Source organism: Dysidea avara, chromosome 11 (assembly GCF_963678975.1).
Source record: "Dysidea avara chromosome 11, odDysAvar1.4, whole genome shotgun sequence".
Lineage (NCBI taxonomy): Eukaryota > Metazoa > Porifera > Demospongiae > Dictyoceratida > Dysideidae > Dysidea > Dysidea avara.
In genome coordinates this window covers 1,045,516-1,061,467 of record NC_089282.1, presented here as the reverse complement: position 1 = coordinate 1,061,467, position 15,952 = coordinate 1,045,516, and the positions used below count along the sequence as shown (strand labels likewise).

The 15,952-nt window shown below is 38.0% G+C and overlaps 1 protein-coding gene across 1 annotated transcript in view; it reads left to right on the top strand.

Moving 5' to 3' along the window:
- LOC136237874 (uncharacterized) overlaps positions 1-15,952 on the top strand; it is a 121,451-nt gene that overhangs the window by 75,329 nt on the left and 30,170 nt on the right. Inside the window, exon 8 of the mRNA XM_066028119.1 lies at positions 3,143-3,451. Within this exon, the coding sequence (XP_065884191.1) occupies positions 3,143-3,451 (309 nt within the window). The remainder of the gene's footprint in view (positions 1-3,142; positions 3,452-15,952) is intronic.

Below are 15,952 nucleotides of genomic sequence, written 5' to 3'. Positions count from 1 at the left end.
TGTATACCTACAGACTGATGAAAGGGCGTGGCTACCATAGCCCATGTCTACGGACAGTAATTTATATAAGTGGGCGTGGCTCGCTAAAGAAGCAGGGCTATGCTATGACGTGTAGTAACACATCCACATTTAACTTAGCACATGGGGTCAGACCCAGATAATCTGTAAAGCAGGACCTGGATGATCTGACTCAGTTTACCATTGTTATTAAATAAACTATATTTATTGACTTACACATTGCTATATACTGTAGTTCGCCACGAGTTGCTCTCACTGATCAATATCAACAGCGAGTCATGTACATGTGTGTTCAAATAGTTTGGTGCAACGACCACATGTATTCGAATAGTTTGATGCAATATACACACTGGTAGATGGAAGCCGTACTGTAGTCTATTAACACTCAGCGATAGAACCTTGACTGATAGCCATGGTAAAGAAGGATAAAAGGTAAGACAATAGCGCAAGCATTGTGTATATCACAGATCGCCTCCACACCTTCAATGTCCCTACTATACAGTACGATACTGTATGATATTCTAACGGTAAGAGTATTCAAAGATGCACTAGTCATAATTATGTTACAAAAAAGTTATCAAACAGTTAATTAGGAATTTTAAGTTCAGTGCCATAAAAAGTAATGAAACAAGGTAGGTTGCAATTGCCTACACCTGCAGATATACTAGTGGACATTTAACCCCTACTTCAGTCTACCCATGACTGAATTAGGGATTAAATGTTCACTAGTATATCTGCAGGTGTAGGCAACCTCCCTTGTTTCCCTACTTTTTTTTTTCTATGATCTCTAATCGAACTTGACATTTTCCTTCTATTTGTTTACAGTGGATAGCCATGAACTGTTCTACGTTTTGACAAACGTGCACTGTTTTGCTTTGTTTTTACACAAATTATCAATGTTGAAATTATGACTTTGTTGCAGCTTGTTGTTCAAATTGTCAATGTAATATTAATGAATTTGTTTTGCTCACCTGTCAACCAACATTCTTTCAAGTTTTGTGGATACAGTTTTGCATAAAAGCTTGACCCTTTAACTCCAAATGCCACTGTAGTAGCTTTGCATTATGGAAACAAACGAATCACTGTAACTTCTGCATACTACAGTGTATGAGATGAGGTAACTTTTAACAGAATCCTTGATGAATAGGCTAAGCATATATAAGTTTTAACGTTGGATTAAAAGGGAAGGCAATAAAAGACCATCAATCTCAAGAAGACAAAAACTCATAATTCCTTTTTCAGAACATCAATGGCCATAACTTCTGCTTATGGACTCACAGTAAAGTTGAAAGGATTTGCCACGTCATGCCCAGTAAAATAGCAGTTGGTTTTGTTGATAGGCTGAATACGCAAAAAGAAGTGGTGAAGATCATTAAGCGGGAAAGGTCTACGGCTGCTTGGGGTGTTGAGGTTTCTTGATTGGCTTTGAAGAGGTTTGGCAAGGCATAGAAATTGATTTATAAAGAGTCCTCATAACAAAGGTAAGCAATTCAGGTGATGCAGGGTTGAAACTAACAATACAGCAACATGTGTGTTTTTGAGAAATATTTCAGGGGCCAAGGGGATTTTTGTTAATTAATTAAGTGTAGGGTTTTTTGCTGCATTTTCATCCTTACATCCTGTCATACAGACATTACTGAAGGGAGTCATGAAGAGTCATGAACAACTTATGTAGTAACTTTATGTTTACATACAAACACAAGTACTTTCATAAATAGCATCACTCATACCAGGAGCTCATAAGTGCCACAAGGATGTATACATAACGTTCAGGATATAGCTGTGTTTTAACTTTTGTGAAATGCCTTCACAGCCACACATTTTGCGCTCCATTCCATACCAGGTTCTATAACTACCTGTTGCCTATTGAGAATGAGCTATTTGAATGTGATCATGCAAAGATGTAATATTAATGAATGTATTAGTTTTTGGTCTACATGTCTTCGTGTTTACACAAAGTACCTTTGATCATGATGAAAATTGTGTGGTAACAAGATATATATAAGTTACGCTGCATGCAATTAGTGGGCAAGTAACTTTACAGGTGCTTTCATTCAGCGGCAGCTGATAGTATGAACTGTATCATCTGTCTAAAATCATTTCTTTAGTACATCATACAGTACTACATTAGGGATCATGGAGTTTTGGACTTTCTTGCTCTTCAAAATCACCCAAAACAATCCCAGTTTCCTTCAAAGCAACGTGGTGGTATTGGTTAAGCATAAGAAAGCCCAAAAATGCCTTCAGAGCAACTCCCAACCCTTTCAACAAGCTTCTGTGGAATTTTAATTTAACTGAATTTTCTACTGACTGACTAGCTGATGCCTTCAGCCAAGCATAACGTAACACTACAGACTATTGTTTGATGTCACTTCAACCCAAGACATGTCTTTGCCAACCACAGTATGTAGAATACATGCATCATGGACTTACCTATGTCTTCTTTTGTGTTCCAGTTATTTTCACTGACAATACAAGGTATCAATTCACTGTAGTATGATACAGCTTACCTGTGGCTGTGGTGATAGCTGTTAAGCTTATTACTCATATTTCCATATAATGATTGCAGAGACACTTCTCATACTTTGCTTATTCATATCGCTGTGTAACAGGTGGAACATAGCTGAAGATGAAGCGTAATGGCAACTGCACTTTTCAATAGTGGATTGTCGGGGTGGGCATTTAAACATAAACTTAATGTTATGGCATGCCTGCACCATTCTTTTGATGTGGTATGTGTGGGTTAATTAGTTATAACTATGTTATAAAAAAAGTGAACAAAAAAGTAGAAGGGAAAAAATTGGATGCTATCAAAGAATTTAAAAAGTGGAATGAGAGAACAAAAGGGGTTACCTATATCTACAATATACTACTGGATTTTTAATCCCTAATTTCATAGACTGAAGTATAGGGATTAAATGTTCTGCAGGTATAGGCAACCTCTCTTCTTATGCTACTTTTTTGCTATTACTTTGTTTCACAACTTTTTTTATTCTTTAATCCCTAAATTTACTTTTCCTTATATATCAACAGCATTCAGTGGTTGCACAGCATTACATTTGACCTAAGACTAGTACAGCTGTGTTTTTTTAAACATATTCTTTAATGAACAACTAATTTTTAGGTGATCCACCGGATATCGATGAGGGACCATTTGTACCACGACCAGATCCTATTACTCCTGGAGACAAAATGGTTCAAATAGGGACAACTGCATATGTTGTTGGTGGAAATGATGTTACCATTGATTGTAACATTGCCAGTGGAACACGTCCAATAATTATTACTTGGTTTAGAAATGGAGTAGAGGACCCATCACTTGAAAATATGACAACAATCACCGCATCAAATCCAAGTGATAGAGACATGTATATGTGCCAAGCAAATAATAGTCTTGGATTTGATGAGGAAACCACTATGATAGAGGTTCAACGTAAGTGGTATTTGCTGTATTCTTTGCTAACTTGTTTCAGTTATGTAACATACAAATATGATATTGTGTAGTAGGCTGAGCTCCCATGAGGTTTGTGTCTGATTTGATGCCAAAGAACTTTATAGAACAATACTAATGAGTTTTGTTGTGCTTTTAGACCAGCAAGTAAGGAAATCAATTGTTTTAAAAGTTGTGGTGCTTTTTGTAGTCACAGAAACCTAGAGCTCAAATTTAATGGAAATATAACCCATTGAGCGAAAATTGCATTGTTCTCAAATTTCATTTACAACTTATTTGTTGTCTAGAGGGTAAATGCTGTGCCACTTCTAACCAGTAAATACTATCCCTTGAATAATTCTTTATATATTAACACACAGCATGCTATTAATTTATTTCTTGCCTTGTTTTGTAATGGTACATACTACGGTACATTGACATTAAACATACACCGATTATTTTTTTAATTCATCAATTACGTTGCTATGCATCACTAAGGAAGTGAAACTGGAACAAACCACTTTGAACCACAAATTACACACAGAAGTATCTTCTTGACTGTTTCATAGTTTGTCTATCGTGTTATCATATGCAAATTCTCTACACAAAGCCTTATGGTTGCTCTTAATTTTCGTTTGCATGCAAACGGGATATGCCCCCTTTCATCTCAAGAAGATATGCCCTTCCTGGTAGCTTACAAGGCTTGTTACATTGGTTTTCAGTCATTGTACGCTGGTTACAGCACATAGGCAAACCCCCACAAAACTATTTCACTTGGTTCAGTTACCGGCCACTAGAAAGTTAAGCTTTAATACAGTACATCAAAAGTATATATCAGTAACCAAGAGTGTCGAACGATGTATTACCCCCATGATTAATGATTGCTTAGAGTAACATGAATATTTCAGTAGATGTTCGTTTACGTTATTCATTAATTTTATCAACAATAGCGATAATGGCATTTACGCTCTAGCGGGGTAACTAAGGTAGTTCCCGGTATCCCCAGCACCTTTTTTATGTTTAAAAGAAATGGCCAAGTATAGAAAGCTATCGTGACAAAAATGTCTGTGCAACCCAAGTTGGCCATGGGACTGTGGTATTCTAGCAAGAGATTCAGCAACTTACTAAGATGGGCACCCTTAACTTGGCTGCTGAACAGTCGCTCAACCACTATGCCTACAGAGCGTCTGCGAAACACAGAGTCTTCTATTTCCGGATTTGAGCTTAGTAATGGCATGTGCACCTGATGACCACACCCCCATCCTTGTTATTACCCAACGTGATATGTGTTATCACCCACCGCTTGAGTATACCTCAAGAATTGTTATAACAATTCAAGGCCAGCATTATTCAGTGCATGTGCTAATGAAGGAATGGAAAACTGGTTATCTGGAGACCAATAGTGATGTGCAAACACTTTGTACAGACACTCAACCAGCTCCCTATACAAGGTTTGTCCAGGAATCAGTTTTGATGCATACTAGCAATACTATGAGGTAATAAGGTATGACCTGAAAAGCATTAGGAAAGTTGAAACTCCAGTTCAACGGAAAGATTCTGTGAATTGTAAATTATGGTTTTGCTTGACTTCTAATGCATCAATGACTGAGAAGGGGTCTAATGAAGTTCTGTGTTCAGCGTGTAAGCGTTTAAGGACAGATTTGGAGTGACAGCAGAAGAGAACTCAATCTGCGAGTCCTGATAGAAAGATCAAACAGCAGTCAGCTTCATCATGTGCAAAATTAACAAACATGTTACCTAGCTGCTAGCCAACTTTAATGCAAAGCGAATTCTCAAGTGGGAAGATCCAATGACAAAAGGGAACTTATAAAGTATGAAAGTACTGACATCACACTAGCTGATGAGCAACATGATGACATGTGTACCCTTATGAACCAAATTGATGATGTGGGCAATGAAGACTTAAAAAGGATATTTACAGAAGGTGATAGCTATGGTGTTGGTGATAAGATAAGGGCAATATGGAAAACTGATTGGAATTGCCAACTAAGGGACTCAAATGTGGAGGTCTCCCATGTGCTAAGAATGAGTTGCAAGTTGGTCAGGGGAAACATCCAGGCCTTCCCCCAAAGGCATTCCATGCACTTCAAATCCAAACTCCCTTCCAGAAAATCCTGGCTACACCCCTGATCATACCCAAAATACTCTAATGGAGAAGTCATGTATACTCTAATTAAACAGTCAGGTACAGCTAAAATAATTACATTTTATTTTTGGCCTGTTGGGTTAGTACAACATCTCCACATTTTTTGTGGATCATGAAGGTAACAGTTATCATCACTGGTATGGTTTAGTGTGGCTCCTCACCTTTAACATGATTCATTTGCTACCCTTGCTGTTTTTTAGAGTTTTGCTACCTTGCTGGCCCTCTTGATGAAAGCTTATTTATATGAGTTCACAGGAAGGTGTTCAAAAGTCCTCATCTGTGTGCTCTTAACTATGTAGCTGCACGTGAGATGAGCTACTGGTGAAAACATAGTAGCTATGTATAGTAATTGTGTTTGTGTAATTAATTGCATTTCAGACTGTAGTTCTGAAAGAATTACTATACAACAACTTCTTATCAACAGTCCATTTTCAACAGACAATTTGGCCATAACTAAGTAATGTGGCTGAATCTCGATTGGAAGTGAAACTTTATCAAGCCATTCTGACTGGCAGAAACTCATTTTTGAATACAAACGCTGTCTTTTTGCTGACTTCCTTTGATTTGTTGTATTCTCTGCTATACTGTGTAGGACAGCATTTACAAAGGCCTGTGACTGGGCACTATCACTGGGAGATTCAGCTGGAGCATCATACAGGGTGTCGGCAATAACTACTTTCTTTTTTGGTACATTGGAAACAGTGAAATTGAATCTCATCATTTGCAACCAAAAGCATTGGACATGAATTGGCAACTTTTCTACTAGATTCTTGGTACTGAACAAATGAACCAATAGCTTTTGAGCTGTGTTGATGTGTAAGTTCAACCCCAGCAAATATTCAGTAAAGAATTCGCATGCCCAGGTCAGTGCTAAGGACTCTTTTTCAATCTGCGTATATCGCTACTCAGTAGTTGTCATGGAGCGAGATATGTAAGAAACAAGCTTTAATTCCCCTTGTACATGGTTGTTTCTGCACCAAGATGGCTCCAAGGCCAAAAGAAGATGCATCAATAGATACTACTGTTGGGTTAAAGACTACAAGAACTGGACTTGAGGTAAGCACGCGATATAGGTCTTCAAATACATAACAGAGTAATATGGCTGAATCTCGATTGGAAGTGAAGCTTTATCAAGCCATTCTGAGTGGTAGAAACTCATTTTTGAATACAAACGCTGTCTTTTTGCTGACTTTCTTTGATTTGTTGTATTCTCTGCGAGGTGCTTATTCCAACCAGAAAGGTGCCCAAGATCAGTTTGAGATGACACCTTGGATGCTTAATCCATTTCATCCACCTGACAAAATTTATTGGATGATTTGTCCAACACACCAGGTATATATGTAATGTATTAATAGGCATCCTTGTCAATATAATTATATTACTGCAGTTAATGAATATGATTAAGGCTCTGTTCTCTTCAAAAGTAGGAGGAACAAAGACATTCCAACAATCTGGAAAGAGTTAATTTGGGTGGGATAGCATTAATGATTTGTACAAACGCGAAATATCTAGAAGTAAACATCAACTCACTAGAATGGTACCAAAGCTGAAGGAGGTGCAATGTTTATGAGATTATTGGACCAAATTGAATGTGTTTCCAGCCACGATCATGCAGGTAAGCTACAAAATATTTACAGTGAATCCTTAGTTATCTGAACACTGTTTTAAAAAGGTCTAACATCCTAAAGTCCTTTCTTATACACCACATTCAATGGAAAACATATACCATAAAGAGGGAAACTTTGGTGGGGGAAACTTGAAAATTTTGGCAAATTTGGCGATTTGCTACAAATTCGCCAAAGTTTAATCCGCCAATTAAACTTTGGCACCTCAGATTAGCATCTTTATAGCTAAACAGTGAGATTGGATTCGCCAAAGTTTATTTCGCCAAATGCAATTTAGCTTGTTATTCACCAAAGTTTAGCCCCACCAAAGTTTCTCTCTATACGGTACACTATAGCACCAGTGAAATACAAACAGTCACACTCAAGTGTTCAGATAACACTGGTATGCAAACCAGAATCCGCCACCCTTAGATTATTTGAAAACTATTGAAACATTGGAATATCTCACAGCATGTCACAGTTTATTCGAAAGGGGGTTTCTAAGTCATGAGAAGATTAAAAGCTTGAATTCAGAAGCAGTACAAAATATTGACACAGGCTACCAGTACTTTGCATCATGGCTTTCAGAAATTCTTGATAAAGGTAATAAGAATTATTATCTGTTTATTTCTGTTGAACATATCAATGTCTACACAACAGTACACACTTGTTAACTAAGTTACAAAATGCTATTAGTTCCTTTAGATCCAAGTTATCCACCTACATCAACAACCCAACAAAACTTGTTGTAATGTATGACGTTTTTTTGCTAATTTTGTGCATGCGTGTAATTAGAGTTTGTGCGTTAATAAGAAACAGTCATGGCTAAGTTGAACTCATTGTCACATGGTGCCCAACGTGGGGCCCAACGTGGGGCCCAACGTGGGGCCCAAAGTCTCTGAAACGTGTATTCCTTGGTGCCGGGTGTTTTAAATAGGCACCCGAAGAAGTAAGTCACCCTAATTTTGTGAATTGTTGTTGTTGCCTTTTTTTCGTGTACGAATAGAGTCATGTCTGCCGAACTTGAGAGATTAAAGAGCAAGAGAAAGGGACATCGGGGAGTTGTTTCTAGACTGATCAACGAAGCCACGCCAATTCTAGAAGGAGATAGCAATGAGAAAGTTGCGAATCATCTGAAAACTATCAGTTTGAAGCTGAAGGAAAAATTACAGTTATTACAAAGGTTTGATGAAAGTTTGATGGCGTTGATTGACATGAAGGGAACAGAAGAAGACACAGATTTGATAAATGATAAGATCGAACAGGTACAAAGTGAGATAGAAATCTTTTTGAGTAAATTAGTGGATAAAACGTCAAGAATTGCTATGCCCACAGCCATTCAGCCTCCTGAAGATGTGCCTACTGAGCACGTGAACCATCCGACTACGCCCATCATCGATTCGAAAGCAGTCAGTCATAGCACACCCGTGAGAAGTAGTGAAACCCTTACTTCTTCAGTCCTTAGTAAGGATTCAAGTGTAAGAGTTACTGGAGCTAAGCCAAAGCTACCCAAGCTGCATTTGCCAAAGTTCACAGGAGATATTACAAGGTTCAAGACCTTTTGGGATAGCTTTAATAGTGCCATTCATATGAATACAGAGCTGTCATCAATCGACAAATTCAATTACGTTAAGGCATTGTTGGATGGTCCAGCTGCCAACGTCGTACAAGGGCTGAGTCTGACTGAAGATAATTACCTGGCAGCGGTGGAATTAGTTAAAGGGATAATGCATCAGTATTGAAGCCACTCAAGGACGAATTCACATTACATCAATTACGTAATTGAGTTATGACGTTTTGGCGCAATTTATCACAATGGCGTCTATTGTGGGAGCAAGCAGGGACCGCGTGGAGCCTAGAAGACTGTTTCCATCTGCAATTATAATGAGTGGTTAGTTACAACAACTAGTTCTAGCTTTATTAATAGGAGAATCTATCGCAAGATACGTCGAAGTCTTTAGAATGGAACCCAGCGAGTGACACCGACTCTGATGCATCCATTGATGTGGATGAGATGTTTCGCCTATGATGTAACTGCAGATCCACCTGTCAGAGGAGGCAGTGCCCTTGCAAGGCAGCTGGACGATTTTGTGAGGATTTATGCAAGTGTGGAACGAAACAGAAACCATGCAAAAATCAGGTAAAGTAACTAGGTGGTAGCTTCAGTCACGGGTAGCTAAAGTACCCTTAAAATATTGATGAATATTGAAACTAGCTATGTTACAGGTGGTGCATGATGACTGTATCGCTACTGCGGGGGCAAGGGAATCATATACCGAAAATCTGAAGGTTAGTAATAGCTACAGTATCACTAGTGCTGTACTAACTATTTATATTTATAGAGTTATGTGGTCACCTTGTCAGGTGAACAATGCCAGAGTTTGATTATGGAGGCATATGGCCACATCGGAGGCCTGGAACTGGCAAAGGCTCTTCTCAATCCTGACCCATCACCTCCTGACCAGCCACAGGACTTGGCCATTCCCTGGTGTGTCTGTAGCAAATGCCACATCATGCCAACCGATGTGGAGAACAAGTGCTGCAAGCAAAGGCGTTGTGTTACCCTTGACCCTGCTTTTGATAATTTGGTATTAAACAGGGAGGCACTTGCAATAGCAATAATTCACAGGAGTGACTTTTATGTTGGTCCTGCCACTGACAGCCCTGAGAGTTTCAGGAAAGCAGCGTACCGCCAGTACATCATCTGGAGATTCAGGCGTCTAGGCAGGGGAAACAGAAAAGTTGTGCCATCATGCATTGTATGTGCAGTCCGATGCAAGTACCCATCTCCTGATGGAAACTACTTAGGATTCCGTGAATACAGTTAAAGTTGATTAATAGATGACTCATGTAAACCTAGAACATTTGTTTTTGGCTATATTAGTTGTATCATCTGGTTTAGTGTGTGCAATTGTTGATTGTATATTTGACGGATGTTCCTGTGGTAGAGGTCTTCGTCGATTCAGAGCACTTGCATACAGCTTCCGTTCTTCAAACACCTGCTTGATCAAATCCAGCACATACTTGTATTCCATTGCTGATTTTATGGCTGTGACATCCCATTTTTTAGTTTGCTTACGATATTTTCTGTGATAAATGACATCTCCTTTTTTGTTAACTGCAGTGGTTCTTTCAATATGTGCATTGTGATCTAGGACTGCCAGCTGCATGCGTGCAAGGTATGCTTCATTCCTGTGGATCACATGTATATGATAACCCTGAACTAGAATACAAAACTTCCACAATAGATTGATATTTTCACTTAGGTTACCCAATGCTTGCTGTATACAATTGTAATCAGTTTAAAAGTTACAGGTACTAAATAGTACACCTTTTGCCGAAGTTTATACTATTCAACCAGACTTACTGGAAGGCAATTCTTTTGGAGCTGTATCCCAGAAGAAGACTATGAAATGATTCCAATAGTCCAGTGTGCATACAATCAATAATAAAAAGTCAATTGGTGAAGTTTACAATATTGACAATACTGGAATCTGGTGTATGATTTGAGTGATTCCAACCAGCGCCTGTCGGTAACGATTTTCCGCAAAACTTGAAATGCTGGTTCTTGTGGACTAAAATATGCAATCTCTTGCCCATTGGTGTCAGTTGGAGGTCCTGTAAGTGCTGCATGTTCACACTCACCAAATAACCACTCGTGTTCGTTGGTCACATGGTGAAGCAGTCCAACCCACTTCTCCTGTAACAATGTAGCATTTTTCACAACATATAATGACTGTACGACCCACCTTCAGATTCTGCAGATTGTCAGTACACTTTCTACAGCTGAACCAAAAGTGGTTTACTATGTTTCCAAACCACTGACTGATCTTACTCATTCCTCTCAGTTTCCCAGCCTACGTACATTTCAATAGACCATTACATTATTTGCACAATATTACACAATGTATTGTACTTCACATAACGCCTTCTTTAACTTTTTAGACTTGTGCCATATATCACGAGAATGATGAATATCAGCATAATCAGTTGCTAGACAAACAGTACATAATTGTGTCCATCATACAGTAAAATGTAAATTATTAAGATGGCTAAAAAATTTTGTAATATTGTTGTAACATTAATAACAATTAAGTGGTGATGTAATAAATAGTATACAGACTTCCTTATTTTTCTAGTGTCATGTGTGCTTGTACAGTTTGAAGAGAACTGTGTGTAACCTGTTTAATTGTATTGTGACTCCGGCATATTCAAGGCTTGCATGTAACAGTCTGGGTTACATCTTTAAGGTTTTAAATTTGTCATGATGCTCACATAATATGCATCAAAAGAGTTTTGTACTTTAAAAATTTCTAGCCACTCAAAGTTATTTACCAAGGGTTTTAGCTACTGAAGTTGATGAATCTGTTACAACCTCACTGACTTTCAAGCCACTCTGGATCAAGAAATCCAAACAACACATCAATCCCTCCCGTTCCATGTTTGGAGAATGCAGTCCAACATCACGTTTGTCAATGTTAACAAAGTGCAGAATCTCGTGATGTTCCATTTCCATTAAGGAATATGTGCAAAACTTTGCACTTTTTCCCAGAGAATCACATCTCCCGTCGCCTGATAAAATCAAGCCATTTGAACAGAATCGTGCCAGCAGATTTTTCTGAAAATATATACACATCACACATACATAAGAGTGTTGTAGATATAAAATCCTTTACCTGTTCACTGATGTAAAACTTGTCCACTGCAGGACATACAAAATGTCACTGATAGTTATAGAAAGTTGTTGGTGATATGATGGACACACCCATGAACTTGAAGAACTTAACAATTTTAGCAAAGTTATTACCAGACACAATAACGGCAGCTGCTAACAATAGATTACTATCATAGAACCTCTTGTTATTCTTGTTTAACTGAAAATCAGAAGACACCCAGTCAAGCCTGTGCCCATTAATACAGCAACCAATAACTTGCAGACAGCCACTCTTAATATCATAATCAATATTAATCGGACATCTGCAGCTGTCCACATGGCAAGCTTTTGGAAGTAACTGAAGTAGTTTCTTTACAGAGCAGACAATATATTTTTCTATAAAATAAATATATGAATGATATTTTTGTAATTAATATAGAAGTACTGTACCTGAGGCGTCAGTGGTATCAGATTCAACATACGTTTTGGATTGGTTTGTGGCGCTGGTGACTATATAGTTGTACAATGAGTTTCGGTAAGGTAAATTAATTAATTAATTACACAATAACAATACATTTTTCTGATTGGTTTATGATGCTGGTGGCTATATAGTTGTACAATGTTTTGGTAAGGTACATTAATTACACAGAACCTCTCTTAAACTTTTAGAGTTAAGGACACAAGAACAGAAGCCAACAAAAGTGGCTATATTACATTTTACCTTGGAATGACAATTACAGGAAAAACATCAACCAAAAATTATCTGTCCCAAAGTGTCTGGTATAGAGGACTAACTTTGTTGTATTGTGCTACTTAAAGTAGCTTATAGACACAATTTATAGTCTATTTGTACTGCATACCTGTCGAACAACAACCAGTATACTCTGATGTTTCAGGAGCATCCATTGTTTCATCACCATCATCTAAGGTGGCTGTCGTACATATGAGACAAAGTGATCATATGTATAGAACACATACCTGTACTTGCAGGTGCATTGGTTGATTCTTCACCATCGGTTGATTCTTCGTCATCACCACTTGTGTCAGAGTCTGAGCTGCTGTTAAGTTATTGTGAAATTTACTAACACCAAAGTGTCAACAAATCAATCTGGCTGATTCTGAAGAGTGGTCATTTAAAATGGCTGTTATGTCTTGTAGGCTAGAATTGAATACAGTAGATAATTTAATAATATAGCTATAGCTACATATATAAATCCTCGATGCCAGATGACATTTCAAATTTGCGCTGATGACAACTTGTGCATATGTGCATACCTGTTCTCAGGTATTTCTTCAATAGCAGTGTCCTTGTTACCAATTGATATATTCCTGAGGGAAGTCTAAAATAGGAATTCTACAGGTAGTTAGTTTACCAACCTTTCATTAACATTGTCAACAATGCTTAACGTTTCTTCATTATGCAGTGAATCACTGTCAGCAATACCTTCATCACACCTGTTATGGCTGCTAGGTGTAAGTCGAGGAGTCGAAGTTACTATTAGTCTTGTCCCCATGAACGGACTATCAGGGTTTATGAATTAACATTTTATATTTTCACTTTCACCTTGCATTGCTGGTAAACGAGTGGTTCTGTAGGCTTGGTGACTTGGCTTGCGAGTTTTGTCCAAGCAACGTCTCGAAGAACGTCAGTAAATAGCAAGCCACAGCGTCATCGCTCAATAGTTCACAATTCCGTCGAAGTGCCCTCCATTTGAGAAAGGTGTTATTAGATAGGTATATTCGTTGGTTGTTATTAGTCCAACCTTCGTTGTACTTTCTAGGACGTCCTCGTCTTCTACAGCTCATTTCGCGCAATCCTTCTGCCATTGTATATTGTGTGTTTGTATATTGTAGTAAAATTACAGTTATTGATTATTTCACAGGTTGTGAAATAATGCGTAATTGAGTGGCTTCGATACTGACGCATTGTCCCTTTAAGGATCGTTATGGCAAGCCTGATCAAATTATTGCTGCGCACATGGATGACTTGTTGAAATTGCCGAATTGTGCCGGTGATAAATTATCACAACTCCATGTAGTCTATGATAAGATAAATGTGAATATAAGATGTCTGGAAGTGTTGGGCATTAGTATGGATGTTTTTTGATACCTATCATCATGTCAAAGCTGCCTGATGATGTCAGGTTGCAGATAGCAAGAGTGACCATGAGAGATGTGTGGGATGTGAGTGAAGTAATGAAGGTAATGAAGATGGAGGTTGAGGCTCAAGAGATCAGCAGTACAGTAGGGGTGAGTGGAGGCGTGTCCATGAAACGTTTAAGAGGACATACATACCTGTCACAGCATTAGCCTTGGTTTCGAAGGATTCAGGGCACAAAATATATTGTGTCTATTGCAGAGATGCTCATTATTCAGCTGCTTGTGAAAGGTGATTAATTGCCAGGCTCATAGAGAATTGTTGTTAAAGGAAGGACGATGCTTCCTGTGTCTATCGATTGGTCACCGAGCTAGTCAGTGTTCGACCCCAAGAAGATGCTACAAATGTGGGCGGCAACATCACCAGTCGATATGTGAACCTCCGAGTTCAGCTGATCCTCGAAGGGCCAGTGACACCACACAGAGTGCTGAGGATATCACCTCGTCAGTACTATTCCAGTCCCTGCAGCTATCACAATCGCAGTACTCACTACTTCAGTGGCTAAGGGGTCTGACGGAATGAGGCCTATAAGTAATCATTGACAGTTCTTGTCGACTAATAGGTAACCACAGTGCCTTTGCCACTTCGTCTGAAATTGCAGGTGCTTCTCGTTCAATGTTGAGCACTCTTCATATAGCCTAAGAAAAATCTCCTCCAAATGGTTAGACAAAAAAACTCAGTGTGCTGGGAATCACAGACGTACAAAATTGTTTCAGCCTAGAGTTGTAAGTTGGCAATTATTTTGCCACATTGATTAGAGAAATAGTAGTGGCCACCTCAGGCTTTAATGCAACAAGATGTTTTGTTACATTCAGTTTCTCCTTTTTATTTAACGCCTTTCATTTACGACCTGTAGGCTTTACATCAGATGTGACTAGGTCGTTTTCCTTTTTGTTTCGTCACTTCATGTACTGGATTTACTTCACCTTGCTTGTCACTACCTTGAGGTTTCTCTTCCACACAAGCTTCTTCACTACGTTCTTCATCTCGCGATCATTCCACACGGAACTGTGTTAAATCTACTGAACTTATCTATGGAATTCTGGTTAATAGTACATTTGTTGAAGGTTAAAAATTAATGACCATACCTGGAAAAAATGGTATAAAGATAAATTTGGTATCATTAGATGCAGAATTTTCTGGAGAACAACATATCTAAAATCCTCTTTGAAAAAAAAAAGTTATGGACATTTGAAGTTTTATGATAATATAGTGCAACAAGGCATTAACCTTCAAAAATTTTAATTTCATGTTTCTGATTATAACTCAAGATGTACATCACATATCTTAATATATTTTTTTTGTATGTAGTTATGCTCATGTATCTTTACTTATTTGTACACAGGTTACCATGACAACAACTACAATGATCTTACGATTTGTATATATATATGTGACCAGATATATGAAAAGGAGTCTTCCACACACATCCGATTTACCAAATTTGATGATTCATACCTTGAGATTTAAAACTGTTATTGACCTGAAATGTGGTCAGTAGTGAGCACCAACATAGGCGAACAGATGGAGAAAATTTCGAATTTGTATCTTTCTTGAACACTAAGTTATGGTCTTCCAAGTTCAGAGAATTGGGAATTTGGATGTGTGTGGAAAGACCCCTTTTCGCAAATCCAGTCATATAATTATATTGATTTATGGTTTAGTTGTTTTTCATATCTAGTTTTACATATAATAGCTAGTTTTGAGTTTGGTAAACTCTCATTAAGCCCAACAATTCTATCAGTAACCCATTTTTAAAATGTTTAAAAGTACCATTTTTGTGATTTGCATAAGGCTTCATAAAAATATTTCTAGTTTCACGTACTTCAAAAACTTTTTGCATATGTTTCTGGAAGAAGATAAAGCATGTATTGGTCTGGCTGTTGAAGGGTGATACCCAGAAAAATGATATCAAGACAAA